This window comes from Maylandia zebra, linkage group LG1 (genome assembly GCF_041146795.1).
Source record: "Maylandia zebra isolate NMK-2024a linkage group LG1, Mzebra_GT3a, whole genome shotgun sequence".
NCBI lineage: Eukaryota > Metazoa > Chordata > Actinopteri > Cichliformes > Cichlidae > Maylandia > Maylandia zebra.
The window spans coordinates 36656559-36678997 of record NC_135167.1 but is presented as its reverse complement, the minus strand read 5'-3'; the positions used below and the strand labels follow the sequence as shown (position 1 = coordinate 36678997).

At 44.0% G+C, this 22439-nt stretch overlaps 1 protein-coding gene across 2 annotated transcripts in view; it reads left to right on the top strand.

Moving 5' to 3' along the window:
- The window catches only part of crtc3 (CREB regulated transcription coactivator 3), a 46413-nt gene extending 28623 nt beyond the window's left edge, over positions 1-17790 (top strand). For both annotated transcript variants that reach the window (XM_076885608.1, XM_076885607.1), the window contains 10 exons: positions 2039-2142; positions 7602-7640; positions 7721-7806; positions 9130-9179; positions 9879-10099; positions 12693-12928; positions 13210-13371; positions 13846-13929; positions 14262-14469; positions 15351-17790. In XM_076885608.1, the coding sequence (XP_076741723.1) occupies positions 2039-2142; positions 7602-7640; positions 7721-7806; positions 9130-9179; positions 9879-10099; positions 12693-12928; positions 13210-13371; positions 13846-13929; positions 14262-14469; positions 15351-15556 (1396 nt within the window). In that variant the 3' untranslated portion in view covers positions 15557-17790. The remainder of the gene's footprint in view (positions 1-2038; positions 2143-7601; positions 7641-7720; positions 7807-9129; positions 9180-9878; positions 10100-12692; positions 12929-13209; positions 13372-13845; positions 13930-14261; positions 14470-15350) is intronic.
- The last annotated feature ends 4649 nt before the right edge of the window (positions 17791-22439 follow it).

The following is a 22439-nucleotide window of genomic DNA, read 5'->3' as shown; positions in this document are numbered from 1 at the left end:
GTGTAAAGCACTTTGGGGTCCTTAGGGACTAGTAAAGTGCTATACAAATACAGGCCATTTACCATAAAGTCAGTGATCATTAGGACTGGGCGATATGACCCAAAATTCATATCTCGATGGTGATATACGATATATATCTCTCCATATTTCTTAAAGCCATAAAGTAAGAACAAAGAGAGAGCTCTTAGTCAAAGCTGTGTCCCAGATCTCACACAGACACTTTTATTAACATACAGCGCAGATGTACGTGCAAGAATTACTCAGAAATAAATTATCAGCATTTAATAATAATGCTCCATAAATAAAATAAACCAATGTTGTTTTTGTGCATAACAAAAAGCTCACAATTGTGCAGTCAAAATGTAAACTAACAGACGCTGAGCATAATAACAAAGACAGATTTCACAGCTGCTCTGTTCCCAACTTCTACTGCGTGACTGACAGCCTGGAGTTTGAAATCCTCTTTGTAACCGTGTCTCTGAACAGGTGCCATTTATGGTCCTTATACACACACAGTACGGTAATATTACGTTGAAGCACAGTACTATCACTCCGCGAGGCTCCTGCCTACGATAGCCGTAATGCTCCGACAATCCATCAAGCGGTGCGGCCTTGTAGCTTAGCAAAGTCGTACTAAAACATTTTTCACAGAATTTTGAGCGCCATGTACCACAGAAAATCGGTTCAATATCAGTGAGCACAACCAGAATTCATACATAAGGCGCGCTGTCAATTTTTGAGAAAATTAAAGGACTTTAGGGCATGCAGCCCCCGTGCGTGGGGCTGCATGGCGTTAGCGCGTTAAAGCATTGCCGCCGTGCAGCCCCACGCACGGGGCGATCCGCGGTAACTCGTTAACGGAGATTTGCCACGTTAACGTCATTTTAATGAGATTAACGCTGCCAGGACTAAAGCATTAATTTCCAAATGTTTTGTTTTTACCGACCAGCTCCTCTTTGATAGCTGCGTGTCCATCTAGTCGTTGCCTGCAGGTGAAGCGATGGGGGAGGCGGAGTAACGCAGCATAGAGACAAAAGTGGACAAGAAGCAAACTTATAATCATAACGTGACATAGACGCTATCGATATAAACGATATTGTCACATCTCTTATCTCGTATAAAAATATATCGATGTATTGAAAAACTCGATGTATCGCCCAGCCCTAGTCATCATTGTAATTGGCACAGTGAAGAAAATGGTCATTTTGATGTGTCTCTGTTATTTTATTTCAAACCACAGCACAGATTTATATTTACAGCCAAAGTGTGTAGATGCATTAGCTTCATTTCGATGTGCTCAATAATCAAACGTACTCGCCTGCCTCAGCCTACAGTAATGGATGGTACAAAGCAGACTTGGAATAAAATCTGGCAGCTTTAAAAGCTTAAACTGGATCAAGTATAAATGGTAAATGGCCTGTATTTGTATAACGCTTTACTAGTCCCTAATGACCCCAAAGCGCTCTACACATCCAGTCACCCACCCATTCACACACACATTCACAGTATAAGTGTGATTACAACACTTTTCTACATTGTGGTGCACAAAAGCAGCTATTTAGGCTTAATGGAGCGCACTAAAGAAAGCTCTCAGCTGAAGCGCTGCAAGACGAAGATGCTGTGTGTGGGCTGGCTCGTGTGTGTATGTTCAGAGATTGCTTCAAGTGAAAGGTGAACATATGTGTGTGAAATGTTGGATTGGGCATCTACCGCCAAGAAAAGCGCAGCTTCAAATCAAATAATCAGATGAAATTGGATTGTTATAACATTCATATTAATCTTAACCATTGCATGGAGTTCCCTGTGTCTCGTTCAGGGTTTAAGGTGATTATGTTACGATGTCCTGCTAAAGATTGAGCTGAGTGCTGTGAGGGTGTTTATGTGTAAGGTCAGCGGGAGCCTGCAGATGAATGTGGCCCATGTGCAGCCAGAGCAGGAATGATTCACTGACCTTACAGCCCTCAGAAACCTTCTGCCTCTGTCCAGGGTGCTGGAATACACACCATAATTTCTTCCTCCTCCTCTTCCTCCTACACAGAACCAACTCAGACTCTGCTCTTCATACAAGTGCTATGAACCCAAACCCTCAGGACCCATTTGGCATGCACCAGCAGATGGGTAGAGGACCCCCACAGCGCAATGGTGAGAGTATCATACGCACACTCATTCAGAGAGCACTTTCTATGCGTCCCTTTTGACAGTGTTTAGTGTTGTAAGTTAGAATTTGACTTAAGAAGACCTGCAATTCATCTCCATCATTAAGACATGCCTTTAAGTTGCAAAATTAAAAAGACATTTGGAGTTTAAAGTAGTCTTATTCCTGTAAATATTACCTATGTTCACAGCAGTTACTTTGCTCTTATTGGCCATCAAAGAACCTGACATCATCAGGCCTCAGTTTGCCTGAAGAGAGACGCAAACAAACCAGAAAATGTCGCCTCTTCACTCCGTGGGTTTTGTGCGTCTGTGCTTCACCGTGAGTTTGTAACTTCTGTGCAGAGTGAGTCACCCGATTCACTTTAAGCTACAAGCAAACAAGATGGTGTTGCATTTGGTTGCACAGGTGTGATATGGAAGTACAGTGCTTAACAAATTTATGAGACCGTCTGTTGTAAAAATAGGAAAACACGCTTTTGGAAAATATGTTTAAAACAAAATAATTTCCTTAACTCAATACACATGTTTAACAACATTATATTCTAGTATTAAAATATCATTTTGATTAAAGAACTTGCACATGCAGATGGTTTAACCATGACACAAACATAAAAATGGTTTTGTTGATTAGCAGTACTGTTATGTTACGGTACCTGTGGTGTAAACCTGGACTAATACATTTGTTAAACTCTCTGTTTGAACATCTTTAAACTTCCCAGCTTTGTGTCTTAAAACACATACTCAGGCTCATTTGAAGCCACGGTCTGCCCCACCAGCTAATTTTAGTTCAAGCAGAATTTGTGAATTAACGTCTAACACAGCGCTGCTAAGCAGGCCGGATTAGCATAATCCCACAACAGCTGAAAAGTGCCACAGGAAGTGGAAGGTTTTGCAGGTGATCTAAGAGTAAATCACCAATTTATGAGAAAAGACGTGACCGAGTCATTTCAGTAATGAGCAACACGAGCTACCACGAGCTGTGCATAACAGGGGGACAAAACTAACGACCGAGGAGAGGGGGCAGAAGGAGAATCGCTGTGTTTTTGGGTAAAATCTTCTGTCAGCCACTGAGAAATGCTGTTCTCCAAATCCCGACAGCTGAGATGGAGTGCAGGATTCATCCAGAGTGAGGCTGCTTTATATTCCCAACCAGAGGGCGGGATGTAAACCTGGAATCTGTCTTTAACAGCTGACCTGTCGGATGTGTAGAAAAACACAGAGCATTAGTCAGATTCTGACCGACTGTGTTTAAATGACTTGAGAAGTACACACTGTTGCCTATATGCGTCCCCTCTCTCTGACCTTTCAAATCAGCTCGGATGCATTAAAACAGCAGTGTTGAGGAGCAGAAATATGCAGGGCTTGGTTCAGAGGGAGCAGTCGTTAAAGACTGAAGGAATGGATCTTACAGCCTTGTGCTTGTTCTAACAATGATTGCTGCAATGACGGACACGGGGCTAAATGATGCCACAAACAGCAGCAGTGACCTCGTCCTCCTGCAAATCTGAGCAAGTCAGAAAGTCCAAGCTGAATTAATCAGCAGGTTCCATCGCTAACCTGTTTGTGTGCCTGCTTTTTGGTGCCAACAGAGGTTTTTATTCTGCCCTGAGCCACTTAATCAGGTCCTAAATCTAACAGGAACCATCACATGAAAGAATCTGAGGAATAACAGTGTGAAACGCTCCACCAAAAGGCCAGGAAACAGTCCAGTGAGACTAATTACAACCCACTCGTGGATTTAGCCTCAAAAACTTAGCCAATGTGTTACACTTCAGAGTAGAAAGCTGGATCACTGCAATACAGAGCTGATGTGTTTTAGTCATATAGAGTAAGCAGACCGCTCCTATACTGGGCTCATTTCATTGTAATCATGCTAGTTTATGATGTTTGTGTTTCTGTTCCCCTGGTCATTTATTAACAGAGAACACAGTCCAACCAGCTGCATTTCAGGCCAGTAAGCCACTCTAGGCTCAGTTACACAACTCACCATCAGCCCTTTGTGGTTTAAAACAGTCTGTTTATACGTCTGTAGCTGAGCCAAAGAGAGAGAGTCGACTCAGAGTCAAAGAGCTGATCGTCCTCTTCTCTGCACTCGTTAGTCCTTCACTTTGTGCTTCTTTGTTATCTCAGTGCTGATGAAGTGTGGAACAGAAGTGCTCCTGCAGTGGATTCCTACTCCTTCTGTTTAGACAACACATTCAAACAGGATATTGCCTCAAGATCTAACCCAAGAAAGAGCTTCATTTATGCACACAGGGTTGCTTTTGCCTGTATGTTAGTTCCAGCTCGCATGCACTGATGGGAGTGGCTACCCGTGGATCCTAGATGGACGTAGCCACTGTGACCCATTAGTTTTTGTGTTTATAGCATATTGGCCGTTGATCAGTGGGTGGAGTACTGAGTTACCAACTGTTGTTAGCAAACTGCATCCATGAAGTGGACACACAGCACACTGAGTAAAATATTACAGCCTTACGCACCAAACCTGAAGCACAGACTTCTTGGATGGTCTGTGCTGCATTTCAGCTGTAACATTTGCTCGTCTGTTAACGTGCTCCAAAATGCACAAACGGCACCCCAGAGGTCCAGTTCAGCGACTCCAGTTAATGGAGGTGAGGCCCAGCATGCAGCTATGGGACTACAGCTGTCAGCACACCCCGTACTTAAACAAAATCCAAACAGGTGTGCTATGAAGGGAGAAATTACCCAAGAAGACCAAAATAACTAAGCGGTAATTTATTTATTTTTTTAAATAATGAAAAAAAAAAAAGAGGTATTTTAAAATGAAACCTTAACATTAAAGCCTCATTTGGCCATTAGAGGAGCTGCAGCTTGAGACTCCATCAGTCAGAATCCATAAGGTTTCTTTAGTCTCCCATCATTGGAATTGTTAAGAGGCTCAAACCACTGAAGGATTTATGTCTATAAATGAATGTGTAATTATGATAATGTCCGTTGACAATAGTTTAAGTAGTTAAACTTTATTCGGTGCATTTATGTCAAACTGATAAATCATTAACTGTATCTGCAAAGAGCTAATTCTGTTTCTCCAACATGAACTAAGAAGTCTGCGGGGGACTATGCACAGTGCAGTCTGCGCTCACAGCCTGTTGTAAATGTAAAATACATGTTGCACATGACCCACAGGCTCTGTGTCGTTTCCTCTGAAAGAGGCCTTGAGATGGAGAAGCCTGGTGTCACGGCCTCCTGCACAAGCGCACAGAGCTGTGAGGCTCCAGGGCCTCATTGACACCTCTCAAGGCTTCGGCGGACTTAGAGTGGTGTTAAGCCCTGGCTGATTAAAGAAGCATCTAACTAGAAATTACAGCTATGAGTCACACTGGAGGAATAGGTGGAAACACTTTGGACAGATCAGTTCAGCTGCAGTCTCTAATCGTGAGATTTCGTTTCTGTTGTTGTCAGTAGAAAAGGAGCAGTCTGTGCAGCTGACAGGGCTCTGATTGCTGCTATGCTGTGGCAGTAGACACTAGTGTTTTTTCTTAATCCTGAGCATTTACAACACCCATACTGAGAGCATTGCACGGCCTGATCCGAGCCAGGGACACCAGCCCAACCATTTTCCATGCCAGTTGTCCCGTTTCCGTCCTAGTTGCAGCATTGAGCTACGGGGACTCGACAACCTTTAAAGGGGAAATGTAGCGATGCCAGACGCTTGTCTTGTCTCATTGCTCCATCTGAATGCTGTCTCTGAATTTGAATGGGCCTCAGAGAGAATGAGAGCACGGAAGGAGTCGGGCTGTGGAGATCCTGAAAAGTCTTTGGAAACATCTGTCCTCAAAGCAAATTACAATTATACTTTAAAGGTTTTATTGGATTTATGCTTCACACTACATGCACTGATATGGTCTAAATCCAATGAAACCAAAACACTTCTGACTTGTTCCAAAGGTTGATTCTGGACGCTTTCAGTGGGAGAAACGTTTCGTCATCATCAGGTGACTTCTTCAGTCTCAGCTGACTGCAGGTTTCCCCAACATGATAAACACTACATTTGCACAATGACTGAAAGTAGCACCACTGAGGGAACGATGGAGGTCAGTTCCTTGATCATTAATATGCAGATTATTATAGCCATTGATCAACAACCACCGATCAACGTCCATGAGTACCATTCACAGAGAGCTGGGCTGCAATCACAGCATTATAAGACGGTGAAAGATGAGTGACAAACACTTCTCCCACTCCCACTATGTCCAGATGAACAGAATCAACGTTTAGGGATTTACTTCAATCAATCAATCAAAATTTATTTATATAGCACATTTTTAAGACCGAAGTACACCAAAGTGCTTTCCATTAAAATCGCAGTACAAATAAAATCACAATAAAATATAAATTACAAATATATAAAATAAGATAATTACATAATCTAAATACAGAGCCAGATGTAAATTACCCTAATTCGCCTTAAATGCCAGATCAAACAAATACGTTTTTAAACGTGATTTAAAAGACTGAATGGAATCTGACGCGCGAATATGAAGAGGGAGAGTATTCCATAGCCTGGGTGCAGCAACGGCAAAGGCACGGTCTCCTCTGGTCTTCAGCCGAGACCTAGGTTGCACCAAGAGCAGTTGGCCCAATGATCTTAGTACTTACCTGGATGATTGAGCACTTCTAACCTGTGGTCACAGGTTTGTGGAGCCTTTGTGTTCTGTGGATTTCAGATGCTGCCTCCATGTATTAGACCAGTGCATCCCATTGGAAGCTGGTGCAGTTTGGAGGCAAAGTCAGTGCCTTGGGCTCTTGATTGTGTTGCTTGAGCTCTGCCTGAGCAGTTGCTCTGGTGTAGTGGGGGGCATAAGCCTGCCGGGGCGAGCCGGCTTCAATTTGGGAAGTGTCTGTGCCAAAGTAGCATTGACATGAATTCCAGATTTTCAGCCCTTAAACTTCTATAATAGCAGTCGTAAAAAAATGACCTAAACTCAAGTTTGATGCATGATGAGCTCTGAAGGAGAAAACGAGAGAAACAAAAACTATTTTCCTAATAAGCAACAGAAGTGTTTCACAGGAAGTGGTGTTGCCCACACGATGACTTGGGCAGAGAAAAGAGAAACGCTGGGTGGACGAGACACAGGCATGTGGATCTGCTGTTAAGTCTGGAGGAGTAGAAAGCATCTTTGAGGCATGAGAAAACAACAGTTGTCTCCCAACTTTTCTTCGCCCTCTCTGATTAATAACACGATGCCAGATGCCCAGCTGTTGTTGTTGAAACTGCACAGTAATTGCAGAATGCCAGAGGGCCTGTTACTGTCAGAGAGGCTAATGAGAGCATCAGGCGTGCTGGGATTATTCAAACAGCTGGTTAATATAGAATATCCTCTAACGTTCCTCCGCCTTTGTTTTCTGTGTCTTTCTTCGTCGATCACGCCACTCGCACTCTGCTTCCTGGTTGTTTGCTTCTGATGGAGGCTGGTGTGCAGCGAGTGTAAATGAGGCCGAGGTGGACGGCTCAGGAGACGGTGAGTTGAACCACATTGCACCATATTATACTTGACATTAGGAAACATGTGTGAATGAACGTGCGCCTTTCTCTCTGCAGTCTTCTCCTTCCCCACCATCCCTAACGAGGAGAACCTCATAGGTGTCAGTAAGCCTCTACCCAAGCAGCTGTGGCAGGCCAAGAAGGTGAGAAGTTTGCTCTCTTTTTACATCACTGACCACAGGCTGGCTTCATCCCTGCACATCTGGTTGCATTCTTTCTATGCTGATAGAAACAAACTTGAAAATGGGACCAACAGCATTTGTCTGTGGCAGCGTAGGTGATCGTGACACCGTGGATTCCTGCCGTGGCTCAGGAGAGACTGCAGGTCAAACCAGTCCTTCCTGTCTGATCGTTAGCAGCCAGAAATGTGAGAGGCAAATATACGGAATCGGGAATGTTGAAATTCACAAAGGAACAAGAAATGATTTAAATACACAGAGAGTATGGTGGTCTTTCTAACCCCTCGAGTCACCAGCTGCACATTTGCACATAACACAGTTGCATGCGTGACATTTACTTTTGCACACTGTGTGTGTTTTAAACGTGGACCTTCAGTCAGAACACTGTCTGTCTGATCACAGCATTCTCAAATGTTATGACCACCCATTGCTCAGTGATTAATGTCCCCATTCTTTTTGCTCAATTCTTGGTATTCAGGGGGATTTCTGCTCATTATTGGATGAATACGCTGTGCTGATGCAAAGAGCCGCTCTCAGCACAGATGCTCTGGTTTTGATGCCTGAGCGATCCTTATTTTACTGCTTTTATTCTCTAAGTGTTTGTTGAAATCATTTCTCTGGAATAGCAACATGTGCACGAGCAATAAGCGGTAGTAGAAAAGTGAAATAATGGCGAGCTTTTTCTGTTGCCTGGCGGTAGTGTTCATGTTTTTAACTTGTGCACATGGATGCGTGTTTAAGTGTTCATCATTTCCAAGATGCAGTTTCTAAACAAAGTTCTTCATCGCTGCTCGTCAAGTGCAGCCTATAAATGGTTTGATGCTCCCTTTGGTGGTGCACGGCCCACAGAGTGGCTGGGAAGTAAAGAAGCCACAGTTTAGCACATCTTGACACCGCTGCAGGACTTTTTCTCCTCTTCCTCTCTCTCATGGCAGTTCTGTTTCAACCTCTAATTGAAGCTGTAAATGCTGTGAACATGCTCTGACATGAACGGGAGGCTCCAACATCTCCATGTTGTTAACATTTTAAATGTTGCCTAATTGCTGATCTTTCATGCTCAGTCAAACGCACCGCGTGGCCTAGCCCTGACTGCAGTCACTGGCTGCTGTTGCGTTGCCTTTTTTTAGCACACTAGGTTGTCTTTGATGCAACCTTGAAATAATTTTAGCATAAAATCAAAATGCAGAATTGTTGTTTCAAGAAGTGTAAATGCATGTTCAGGGTTTTCGTTGCTTTATGTCTCAGTTATGTTTTGCGTGTATCATAGTTTTCCTGTTTCTGTTTCAGGTCCAGTCTCTGGCCTCAAGGCCTAAATCCTGTGAAGTGCCTGGAATCAAGTGAGTCTGAGCAGGGTCACTGTGTGTGTTTTCTGCTGTTTCCCTGTGGTCATAACTGACCTGCTGTGGGTGTTTTCCATGGGCAGTAACAACTGCAGCTGATCTAAGGAAACAAAGGAATGCTAGAAATGAAATGCCACGCATTCCCACTGCTTCAAACAGGACGTCCTTTACACCTTTAACCTTTAGAAGTAAGAGGAAGAGTGTTGTTACGACAATCACATGCCGTTGGCATTGTTTAACCATGTTTTGTTGACACTATTTTCCTTCCACCACAAACGACCTCCGGTGTCGTGAATCTCCATTTTTGCCAGGAATGTATTAGCAGCAGCCTTGTGGTACCGTGTGAGACAGCTCTGACCTATATCTTCTCTTTTCATGATACAGAATGCAGTAACAGCTTCTGCAGAGCGTTCATAGACTTGCCCCAGTTGAACATGGAAATAAGAAAGGGAGAACACTGAGTACCAGGTGCCGAGCTGCTCTGTTTATGGAGGCGATCATTTGCTTTATAGTCTGGGGACAGATGAGGCACAGTTGCTGCCCATATGCTATTATTTGGAAATAATTGAAGAAGCAGAGAGTGGGTGGGGAACAGAAGAGAGTGCTTTTCAATTAGTCGCGTTCGTTACTTTAATCCGAATGGTTTGTGGTCAGCGGCGCAGTGTTGAATCAGTGTTCTGTCTGCCTTTCCTACAGCATATTCCCGTCTCCAGAGCAGAACCCCGGGCTGTCCCACTACCAGGGCTCGTTGAGTACCGGGGGCTCCCTGCCAGACCTCAGCAACCTGCAGTTTCCCTCCCCGCTCTCCACGCCGCTGGACCCTGACGACAACATCGGGTACCCCAACATCAGCGGGGGCAGCAGCACCGGAAACCTGCCAGCTGCAATGATGCACCTGGGCATCGGCAACTCACAAGGTTGTGTGTGTGTGTGTGTGTGTGTGTGTGTGTGTGTGTGTGTGTGTGTGTGCAGGGGCGGATCTAGAGAAATTTTCTTAGGGTGGCATGAGGGTGACAAAGAAATCAAATGGGGTGGCAAAATCAAAGCCCTTTTTTTCCCCCAAACACATATGCAGGTGGTTAAATATGGTTAAAATGATTCAAATACAGTAAGAATACATGTTTTTCATATAAATATAGTCTACAACTTAATTATTGTATGTAGCCCACATAATTACACACTTTAGTTACATAAAACATGTGAGTTTTGATGTTATGTACCGTATAACCTGTATAATAAATAAATATGCAGCCCAATAAGTATAAAAAGCTACACAACATGGGGCGGTTCATTTACAAACACAAGTCTGACTTAAGTTTCACACTGTTTTTTGTCAGAAAACAATCACATTGTTACATGTTAAATTACACAAAATGTCAGAAATCTGCACTGTCATGAACAAAAATTTAAACCTAATTTTTCATGATTTGTTGGATTAACCCTCTGAGGTCTGAAATACAACCGGCCATTTTTGACTCCTTTTGAGTTTACGTTTGTATTTCACCCTCAGATTGTTTCATTTTATTTTTCCCCTTTGCCTGGTTTGGTTTCATTCTTTCAGCTCAACAGCATGTTGTTGTTTTTTTACTGACATACTGCATTAGTATTACTATTACTATTAATAGTTCTATTACTGATCTGAAATCACACAAAGAACTTAAAATCTTAGTAGTATTTTTTACTGTAAAAAAACACAGACATGCTGGGTAAATATAAATTGTACATTTTGTAAACATATACAACTATTTATCTAAAAATGCAGCCAATACACCTGCTGGTTTTTCATTTTCTACAACCATTTAAAAGTATTACTAAAACTAAAGTGAGAGAACAATCAGGTGTCACAATAAGATGCCCCACAAATGATGTGTGTCAGTAAAAAAAAAAAAAAAGTTTGTCCACCAAAAGACAGAACAGCACAGGGATGAACCTGCAGGCCTGACGACAGGTGTATCACTCCGCTGGTTTTCTACTTAGTGACAGTGTTTACATTGCAAATGTGCCTTTGTGACATTCATTAGTGCCCTCACTGACACACAAAACAAAACGACTACACAACAGAACAACTACACAAGACATGTTATAATTTGACGGTGACTTGCGACTAAACCTAACCCTACCCCCACCCATAACCCTAACCATAACCTTAAGAAGTATTCCGGATGGGTGAGAGAAAAAGAAGTTAATTCAGCGTTGGTGTTGTGCGCATGCGCCGCTTCTGCGCAGAAACATTGGGTAGGATGTTTTTTCAGGTAGGATGGATTCCCAGAACACTGTTACCGTCACTCCCCAATAAAAAACAAAAAAAAACCAAAGTTTTTTTTAATATGCAAGTCATTATTGGAGTTTATTTAAAAAAATACAAAGCTTTATTTCTGTAAAAAAAACAAAAATAATCACAAATTAGCAGCTGTTTGTGCAGTTGTGGTCACTGTGGAGCACCCGTGCCTCTCTTGCGCCTGTCGTAGCCATGGTGCTGAATCAACAGTCCACATGTGATAAAGACTCATTTTGACCACGTGGAAATGAGTAAATTACAAACAAATACTTGTTTACACACAAACACAGGACACACACACCAGGGGAAACCTCACAGATACATGGGTGCCTGCCTCCCCTTCTGTTGCTCCTCTTGCCTGATAGCGCAAACTCAAAGTGCCCCCCCTTTCATCACATGACATCACCGCGGACAATCTCTGGCCCGCACACCTCAAACATGTCTGGGACGTTCCAATAATATTGAGCTGTGACCGATCCAAGACCAAAGATGTGAGTCTGCCTGAATTATTCATAAAACACATCACAGCAGTGATTCTGTGGGAGCTCAGTTTAACACAACACTGCTGCTTCCACTTGTCCTTGCAACATTTAGTTGTGGCATACTTGGAGTGAGTAACACGTGCTTTTGATAGATTTTTCTTTGACTTTTAGGACTTTACGCTGAAACAGTCTGGACAGGTGAATAACAGTGCTGATGGGGAAAATACATGAATTTGGGGCTCGAACTGTCCCTTTAACTTAGGAAGCCGAGCTCCGGCACTTTGAGCGAGCTCCAGCTCCATGTCTCTGCCAGCCATACGTTGTTAGTAACTCATTAAAGGCTCTCTCTGTCTCAGAGCTCCCACTGTGAACTCTGCTGCCTGGTCACGCCCATAAATGTCTGTGTATGTTGCGTGTGCGCGTGTGTGTTTGGGCTCCCATGTCGGATACAGTTCAGCTTGGCCGAACACCAAAGTGACAGAGAAACTTTGACCCTCTTTCGGTTCGCTACAAACAGCCCTTTTCTTTCCCCTCAGTTTCCCTCTGTCCTCTCATTTTCCTTTCCTCTGCTCGCCATCTTTCTCTCCCTTCCCAGTCACACAATAAAGTCTAGTGTTGTGAGTCGGGGCCTGGAGAGTATTCTGGAAAAAAGTACATCAGCAGTACCACATACTCTCCTCGTTTACACCGTGCTGGGTCTGAAGCTCGTGTGATTGAGTCCCTGTGTTGCTGTGCTTTCTCTCCCTGCAGGTCTCTCCTCCTCTTTGAGCAACCCTTCAATCCAGGCTTCCCTCAACAACTGTCAGCTGCAGTCTTCGCTCAGCAATCCCTCCATCAACTCGTCCCTGCGCCTGTCCAGCAACTCCCCCCGGCGAAGGCCAGCTCCCATCAGCCCCCTCACCCTGTCTCCTGGGGCCGAGCAGCGCAGGGGTCTGGCCAAGCAGCTGTCTCCGACCATGTCGCCCTCGCTGTCCCCCATCACGCAGGTACACTCACCTCACACACAGGTTTCCCCTGACTAGAGGGAAACACCAGAAAAAGGAGTTATTTCACTGTGTGAACGACTGCTGTCACAAAGAAGGATCCAAAATTCAACGTACGCATAACAAAGCAAAGCATTTCCTCCAAGTTACTCATTTACATTGCAGAAAACACGCTGGTGTCATTGTTCAGAGTAATGAAGTAATGACACTACAGTCAGACTGAATTAGCTTCAGGTCTTTATTGGACTTTAGTGACTCCTGCTGGGTTTCTCTGTTGTGGATAGGGAGTTGCTTTGGATACCAGCAATATGCCAAGGGAGCCTCCGCCGCCCTATCCGCTCTACCAACAACCCCAGCATGTAGTGGACCAGGGCCGCCAACGCCAGCAGCAGCAGCAGCCCGTCTCTCCGCTTCAGAGCATTCCACTAGACTTCAACATGAGCCAAGTGAGTGAAGAGCGTCTTTGTCTGTCTGTGTGTGTCTGTGTGTGTGCAGAATGGTTAGCATGCACACGCGGGGACACAGTCATGTCACTAAACAACAGTGTTTGCAGCGTATTATTGATTTTCATACATTTTTGCTTCAGCATTTGAACTGTAACAGACAAGGCTGAGCCTTTATATCTTATTATGGAGTCTGAACAACAAACAAGCCAGTGCAACACTGAGGCTGTAGTTGGATTTGTCAGTCAGCACTTCATATGCGATCATTTTTATGCAGATGTGTTCAGAAGCAGACACACAAAGCCTCTTTTAGTTTCATTCTGTTTTAGCTTTTTGTCCTTTCCTGTGGTTACAGTTAAAGTGACTGAAGCAACATTATATGTAATAATAATAAAGTCTGATATGTTTTGGCAGCACACGTCATCACGAATGAAATGAACTGATTTCCTTCTCATTGTAATGTTTTCTCCCTGATAGCCCAACAATTTGGCAGCTCTCTTCAGCGACCCGTTCATGGAGCCGCAGTTCTGTAATCGCCAGAACAAGATGGTCCCCTATCAGGTGACCACTGTTAAACCTGCAGATGTGCTATGAGAACCTCGAGTGTTTGGTTATTGACACACAGATTCCAGTGTCTGTAATTGTTAAAAGATTGAAATATCTTCTGGGAACATTTTTCCTAAACAAAATCCTGCAGACTGTATGTGTGAAACCTCAAACAAAGATCAAACCAACAGTAAAGTGAGTGCAGTGTTGACAGGACAGATCAGGAGGATGTGACGTTTTTCTTGTGCTGAGAAAACGTGCTACATGGTACAGTCTGCCAGGGTGAATGTGACACCATCTCAGCTCCTTGATTCTTTCTGTTTTTCTCTCCACCTTCTGCCTGCTAGTTGGATCAGTTTGGTCTGTTGGAAAACACAATGAGCTCCACAGCAGGGGGGTCTTGCTTCGATCCGTCGTCCGCCTCCCTCTATTACTCGCAGGCTGCTCAGTCAGGGATGGGTGGCAGCCACAGCAGCCTGCAGGACCAGATGCACATGAGGTCCAATATGTTGTACTCAAACTGCAGCGGAGGACTGCCCAACATCATACTGACTGGTGAGTCTGACGGGGAGAGAGCCGCTGTCATGTCTGGATTAAAAAAAATAAACATGCGAGTATGTAAAACAAACCGAACAGTCGGTGTTTTCCTGACACGCTGGACTGTTTGGATATCCTGGTGCAGGAATCTGAGCCAGTTACACAGCCCTGTTTTTGTCACCCTTACTGTTTGCTATGATGTCACATTGTTATTAGTCTTACTTTTGTTGCTGTTGCTGTTAGTTTGAGTTAACAGCAGTCAGTGACTTTGGCACAGGGAGTCCTCACCAGGCTGCCTGCTGTTCGATTGGATGCGGTGCCACATTTTGGTGCTACTGTTTTCAAACAAAGTCAACATCTGGCTCATTCACGTTAGCAGAGCTAGCTTCGTCTGTCAGGACGGTCCAGCTGAGAGCTCCTCTGCTGGTCACAAGTTGTTTTACTGCACCTCCCGTTTTCCATCTGTCTTTACTGCTTTCGGTGGATCACGGAGCCCCTCCCATCTGTTAACCTGTCTCTGGCTTGCTAACATGAGCCACTGGCCTGTGCAGTTATGGGTGTTAGAAATCACCTGTTTCACAGGATGTTGTGTATTATGATGTTTGCCGTGTTGCAGAGAGCTGGTGGATGTTGAGCTAATGCGGCGCAGCCTCAGACAGCTGCAGTGATTGTGCTGAACTGCAGTGACATTAGTAAATGTCACGCAGCTGCGACCTCGAATTTTCAGTGTTCATTGAAAGCAAAGAATAGGAGAGCGCCGTGCTGACGTTTCTCACTGAAGGGAGATGAACTCACTTTCATGTACGTGACTTTTACCTGTGCTGCTCTTGTGCTTTTTTTTAATTTCTTTTTGGTCTAAGCAAAAAGATCATTGGGCGTTACCTGCTTCTCTCTCTCAGATGACTCCAACCCCAGTCTGTCCAAGGACATCAGCAGTGCGCTCTCCACGGTGCCCGAATGTTTTGACTCAGAGGTAGGCTTCCCGTTGGAGGACGAGCTGCGCATCGAGCCCCTCAGCCTGGACGGACTGAGCATGCTCAGTGATCCCGACATGGTGCTGCCGGACCCGTCTGTGGAGGATACTTTCCGCAGTGACAGACTCTGAATGTGAAGAGCACCACATGTCTAAAGAAACACACTCACACACACACACAGATTTGCAGTGTATAGTGTACAAATCTGAATCTGCATGCAAACAATCCATGTAGGGCCACTGTGCATGCATCCACTGCCACTAAGATTCATGAAATGTGAAACACGCCCACACGGTCATGCCCACTTCGGAAGAAGGAGACTTGTGAACAGACACTGTTTATGCCTGCTCTGAGCAACGTTCCCCTCATGCACGCTTGAGCCCCCCCGCCCTAACACACACACTCACACACACACACACAGCCCCTCCCGTCTCCACACTCAAAACCTCGAGGACGTCCGACAGGAGCTCGAGTGCTCCCGTCCTTTCACTCATCACCAGCTCACAACACCCTACCCCCACCCCACTCTGCGCCAATCACCATGGTTACGCACCATAGCAACCCCGCCGCTGCTCCAAAAGGCGACGCGAACGCCAGCACGCAATTTACGTTTCTTCAAACGTACGAGTGGAGCTGCGATGAAGTCGAACACCTGCACAACTTTGTTCTGCAGTGAAGTCAGCCGTGGCTGCTTGAACAACAGAAGTGCAGCTCACAGGGATTTGAGCGTCAGATGATTTTGAGATGTTTGCCACAGATTTGTGAATACACGCTTACACACTCGTATACAAGCCTCAGCATCAGTGTGATTAGAATGTATTTACCCACTCGACAAAAAGGGCAAACTGTTTACAAAGAGGACATTTTGATATTGCTACTAAAAAGTTTAGATTTGTGAATTTTCTATCGGAGAAGTCAGATTCTGAGACGTTTTGTTTATTTGCATTTTTGATGGATCTTTCCTGCGTCACACGTGAGCGGCCTGGCACTTCTGTCTGGCACAGCTCGCACAGCTCTGGGCCGAATCCGCTTCAAAGGAACCTGACACATTTTTGCTCATGTGTACGTTCACTGCATATGATTTTATTTTACATTTTGTACCGACTTGTAATGGCGCTTTTTTAAAAAAAGACAAGAAAAAGGGGCGGGGCATGCGCTGTGCTACTGGGTTAATTACGTGTTTGTCTTCTGTAGCAGTACATAGCTCCCCTCCCTCCACCAGCACTCTGTGGCTGAAGCTGCTGAGTCGTTCAGGGGGCTCTCGATCACGTGGACTCCGGACATGGTGTAACGTTGCATTTAACCTCTTTTGCACTAATTGATTCTCATTGTGTAGATTCTTTGTTTAAACCTGCAAACCCAAAGAAACAGAATGAAGCCATCACTGAAGACTTTCTATAGCACACATGCAGTTGTTGCAGAAAAGCACCACGAGTTTAATTTTGATGCGAGATGAGTTTTTGTTTCCTGGGTGAAAAGTTTTTCAGATTTGCAGACGATTATGTAATGAATCAAAGTCATTCGGTGCCCTCTAGTGTTTGTTGTAGTCAAATCGAAGGCTGTCGTTTGCTGCCTGCTCGTTTACCTATGCAACTTTTCAAAGAGTTTCAGAAACCTGTAGAACAGGTGCAACTTGGACTTTATGCAGTGTAACAAGGCTCGCCGGTTGAGTCGATGGGCGGGCTCGAGTTTCCTACAAATTGCGATATTACATCCGTCCGGCGTCCACGGTGGGTGCCGACTCTCGTGAGAGTTTACAGTGATTGATGCAAAGGAACCTGGAGGTGTCCTGCACTGTGTGGACTGTGGCTTCTGTCTGTGTGTCAAAGAGATTCAGTGTCATTATATTTGTCAAAATGAAAATGAAGGGGGGGTGCTGGGGTTACACTGAGGTTGTTTTCTAAAGAGTTTATATTCAGCTACTTGCTCTCTCTTGTTAACTCTGTAAAGACGGTGAGTGAAGGAACCACACAGCAGTTTCTCCTCTCTTCGCTCTGATCCTCCCCGCGTCCCAGCCTGTTTCCTGCTGCCTTACGTCCTTCCTCCCGCGTCAGCTGACTTTAGCTTTAGCTCTGTTTGGTACTGACTGCCTGTGGTTCTTTTCCATCACTATTTAATTCGTTTCTTTTTGGTGTCTTACTTTTTTCTGTTTTTTTGTTTTTTGTTTTTTAGTTGCGTATGAAAATGTACAGTTCTGTTATTTAAAGAATGTTTTTTGTCCACTAGTGTTACTATTTTTTTGTAATGTCATTTGAGTTTTTGTTTTTCCCTAAGATATAAAATTTTATTGGTTTGTATCATACATTATAGTGCTTTTCTTTCTGATTTAATATAAACAATAAAACTCTATACTGTGCATTAAGTATTAATGTTGTCCTGGCGTTTCTGCTCCTGCCACCAGATGGCAGCAGTGTGGTGTACCTCACACTTACAGTCGAACACACGCTCGCTTGAAACCAATATAACTGTACTCTGTAAAGAGACAAGTCCCTTAAAGGGACGTCTGATTTGATTGGTTCCGATGTTTGTAAGCGCTGCACAAACTAACAGCATCACTGCAGGAAGCCTCTTTAAACCACAGCTAGTTCAGCTGATGAGCTCAACACGTGCAGTTTCCTTTGCCCTCATGTTTTCTGTAAGTGGTCTACAAACAACATTTGTTAGTGTCTGTCAGGATTCAAATGCAGATTATTTATTTACAAGTTTCCTCTATGCATTAATGTACACATCCCCACACACCATGATGTCAGAGGTCAGTGGAAAACTGTTTCACACTGATGGAAAGGGTAGCTCTGAATGTACATGTCAGCCCTTAGAGCAGATGTGCTGTTAGAAACAGTCCCCGGTGTGGTTGTTTCCTATCAGAACAGGGAGCTGAGGCTGCAATTTACATGGCATCGCCAAACATCGGAAGATAAATGGTTGGAAAAATGATCATCCACCTGATGTGTCTCAATTTGTGCTGCAACATCTGGATGATGAGGTCAGAATTTGATGTAAACAAATGAAAACACGACTCCTCCTTGTATCAGTGGATCAGGTGCTGTAACGGTGTGGAGGACATTGTCTTTACACACTTCGGGCTCCTTTTTACCAATTAAATCAATCAAACACCACAGCCTACATAAATACTATTCTCCTTTCATATCCATCCCTTCTGATAGCTGCTTCCTGCAGGATATTGTGCCATGCCACAAAAATTGAAATGCATCAAACTAGTTTCTTGTCCTTTTAGTTACATCTTAATCCAGTCGAACACACATCATGGATGTGCAAAAATCTGCAGCAACTGTGTGATGCTGTCGTGTCAGTAGTGATCCAAATCTCTGATGAATGTTTCCAGCAACTTGCTGAAACTGTGCCACAAAGACTTGAGGCAGTTCTGAATGCAAAAGGTGATCCAACCTAGTACTGGTGTAGCTAATGATGTGGATGCTGGCATCAAATAAAACATGACCAAAGTTGCATATAATCTGTCATCTAAGTTTCTGAGGGGTTTTTTCTTTTAGCTCCACATGACATCAAGGATATCCTCACATTGAAAACACGCTCAGTTGTCTTTATGTTATGACGGTCAGCCACTGGAAAGAGCTTTAGGTTAAAGGAAGGACTGCTTGTTTCAAATGATGGCTAATTGCGCGACTGCACAAAGTCCTGGTATAAGTTTTTTTTTAAAAGATGATTTTGAACCGTGAATCATGCAAAGCTCCTCCTAGCAGAGCCCAAGAATAAAAACATGAAGCTGTGAATGAGCACAATAGCGTCACGTTACTCTCGAGTGTCTGATGACTACAGTACTCGATCGAGTGCCGGCACATAGACCTGTTCATGTGTATTTATTAGCACTGCTGCTCTGTGTTTATACGTTCAAGCTGAAGTCAGATGGTAACAATTTGATAATGTTTGTTCCTCTGTACCTGCCAGCAAAGGCAATAAACTGTGGGATTAAGTCGAAATCTAGTCTTCTCTCTGTCTAAGAACTCTAAATTTCAGCTGAAGCTATGAGAGAAAAAGCGTTTCCCAGAGTTTTAGTCATCTCAGTGTGTTCGCCTGCTTCGTGCTCATCCTCACAGCTGCCGTAAGAAGATGGTAATACTAATTGTTGACTCTGCAGTAAACACTATTTCAGATAAAATGTGACATTTGTTGCCCCGCGGGGGATAATTACAGTCCCTGGAACCACACATGCAAACAGTATAGACTTTACATAGCAGTGTGAGAGGACAGTGTGGGCCATGGAAATCAGCCAGGCTTCATATATCAAATGCAGTCTGGGAGTGAGTTCCCAAAACAACTACGCACCCACACACACACACACACACACACACACACACACACACACACACACACACACACACACACACACAGTAAGGGAGCTGAACAGATAATCAGTCCTCAGTCAGAGAGCTGGAGTAGCTCCACAGAGTGAGTCTGGGCAGGTCAGGATGCCAGCCTGACATTCCTCTGAGGATGATGTGTGTGTGTGTGTGTGTGTGTACTGTCCAGCTGGTGGGAACCTGGAGGAGTACTGAACTGAGCTGCTGCCGAAAAGTAATTAATGAACTGGTTTAAGCTGCCGGCAGTCCTGCAGTGCACCAGCTGATTTCTGTTTAAACCAGTTAAGAACAAAGTTGGTCGTGGAGTCGTTAGCTGGTCACAAAAAGCCATCTATTTATTATTTAATGTTACTTTGAGTTTTGGTGTGAGATAAAAATATCAATCAGGGCTTTCTGGGTCTTTCAACTGCATCTTTGTCTAAGGATGAGGTTTGTTGTGTACACAGAGAATAATCCTTAAAGCATTCATGTTCTCAGATGCAGTCAAAAGTTTGCAGCAGTTTGTTTTATATAACTTTGTGAGTTTGGGTGAGATTTTTACAGGCAAGCTAAAACGAGGAGACGGGGGACCCATGGCCTACATCAGGATGTCATTACTCTGAAATGCATAGAGTCACAACTAAAAGGTGATCTTAGAATAGGATGCAATCGTGGAAGTCAGGACTCTCCATTTCCAGTTTGTGTCACACTTTTCACAGTTGTACCGCCCCATGGCAAGTCGTTTTTGTGTCTGCAGACAAATCAGCTTCTTCCATTACAACTACTGGCAACCTGCTAGTGATTAAAGCACTGTGTATAGCAGTGTTTGGCAATCAGCTGCATCCAGGAACCACTAAATGGTTGGGGGATACACACCTTCCCCTCATTGCTGGTGGCTGACCAGTCTGTGTGTGGCTGCAGTGTAAGCTGATTTACTATCAGGTAATATTATAGCTTGACTCTCACGATGCTCGTCATTCATCTCAAACATTTGCTGAACTATTTAAGTCCTTTTTTGCCTTGAGGTTCTGATAAGGTCAGACAGATTTAATGCTGTTGCAGGTTTGTCTTTTCTAGGTTTGTGCACACGATGATGTTAATTTGCATGATGATTGTCGACAACAATGATCTCTGTCTACGGCTCTGGTGTCACCTGCTTTTTCTCAGAAACACACAAAAGCAGCTGTGCTTCTTCTCCATCATTCATTTCCACCCAGAGCATGATGGGAAATTCATTAAAATCAATCTAGTTCTATCTTTCCCCCATCTTTGAAAAACTACACATTGACTTTGACCACCTTCGGTGCATGTTCAGAATTTCATGTTTGCAGTGGATTATTTCAAAAGAGCTCAAAAGAGCTCAAAATCTGTGAGATACAGAAAATCTTGGTGTACTTTGTATCAGGACATCATAAAAATCTCTGGCAGGTCTTAATTGGAGATAATATATAAGACTGGAGATTACCTGTGACTCTCAGGATTGGGACACCTCCATACATGTTATTGTCTATTAGAGTTGGATGTCTCGAGGCCACTTTTACGTGGTCTCGTCTCGACTCTGACTTGGTCTCGATACCCTCTGGTCTTGGTATTGTCTTGGTTTAGGCGGTCTTGACTTCAAGTCTATTGTCTATGTCTTGTCCATATATGTGACCTCTGAGGCCTTCAGCAAACAGCAGCCTGGATGACTCACGCTATCTGCTGCTATGTGTGAGAGACGTGGTCAAACCCACGGGCAAATGAAAAATAAGGCAAATTCAACCTGAGATTAGCTGCATGTGACACACTCCACTCTCTGTTTAACAACACTGCAGCAGCAGTGTTTCTTCTCAGTCCCTCATCACAGTGTAGCTTCAGTATCAGGGCTCTAGAGTGCGAGTGGTGCGACTAAAAATAAATATTGTTCCGGTAACAACAACAAAAATCTCTGTAACTCTCCGTGTGGTCAACAACACTATCGTGGACTAAACCAATCAGAGATAGTCAGGGGCGGGACCTCTCTGATTGGCCGTGGTCCAGTTGAAAGTGCAGGTGGAAGAGAGAGGTGAGTAGCTTGAATAAAGCGATATCAATTCATTAACGGATTCCACACAAAGACCTAAACACGGAGCGGACCCAACACATCAGAATCAGCTTCGTCTTTCTCGGCTTTCTCACCCGAAGGCCCGAACACGGACACGCTGTCGGAGCTTAGCGATTCTTCGGGTCCGCGCTGTGTTTATGTCTTTTTGCGCTGATTCTGAGCTGCAGGTTTTGCCTCTCTCCAACCAAAATTCACCGAGCCAGCAGCAAAAGAAGCAGCAAACTGCGCTTCACATTTGATCAATGTCGTCATGAATTCCCTCTGACTTTTGCTGTTTTGCTTCCACCACGATAAAAATCCCACTTCCTGCACAGCTCTCTCTCTCTCTCTGTACTTCAGGAACAGTTTCCCGTCTCAAATCTGTTTTCTGCATTATTCATTCGCTTATTACCCACCAGTCTAGCGTTGTTTACAGCGCTTTTTCTTTTTTCACTTAAATGACCTCGGACAAGAAAGCCTAATTTCTGCTGTTCAATACTGAAGAAATGTAAATTTCTTAAAATTATGCAAAATTGCAGAATATTTTTAAGGTTATCTGCTATAAAAAGCCAGACCAGGAAAATCTCCTTCATGTTTTCCTGTGTTTTATTCTGTTACTTTCACACAAAGGCATCT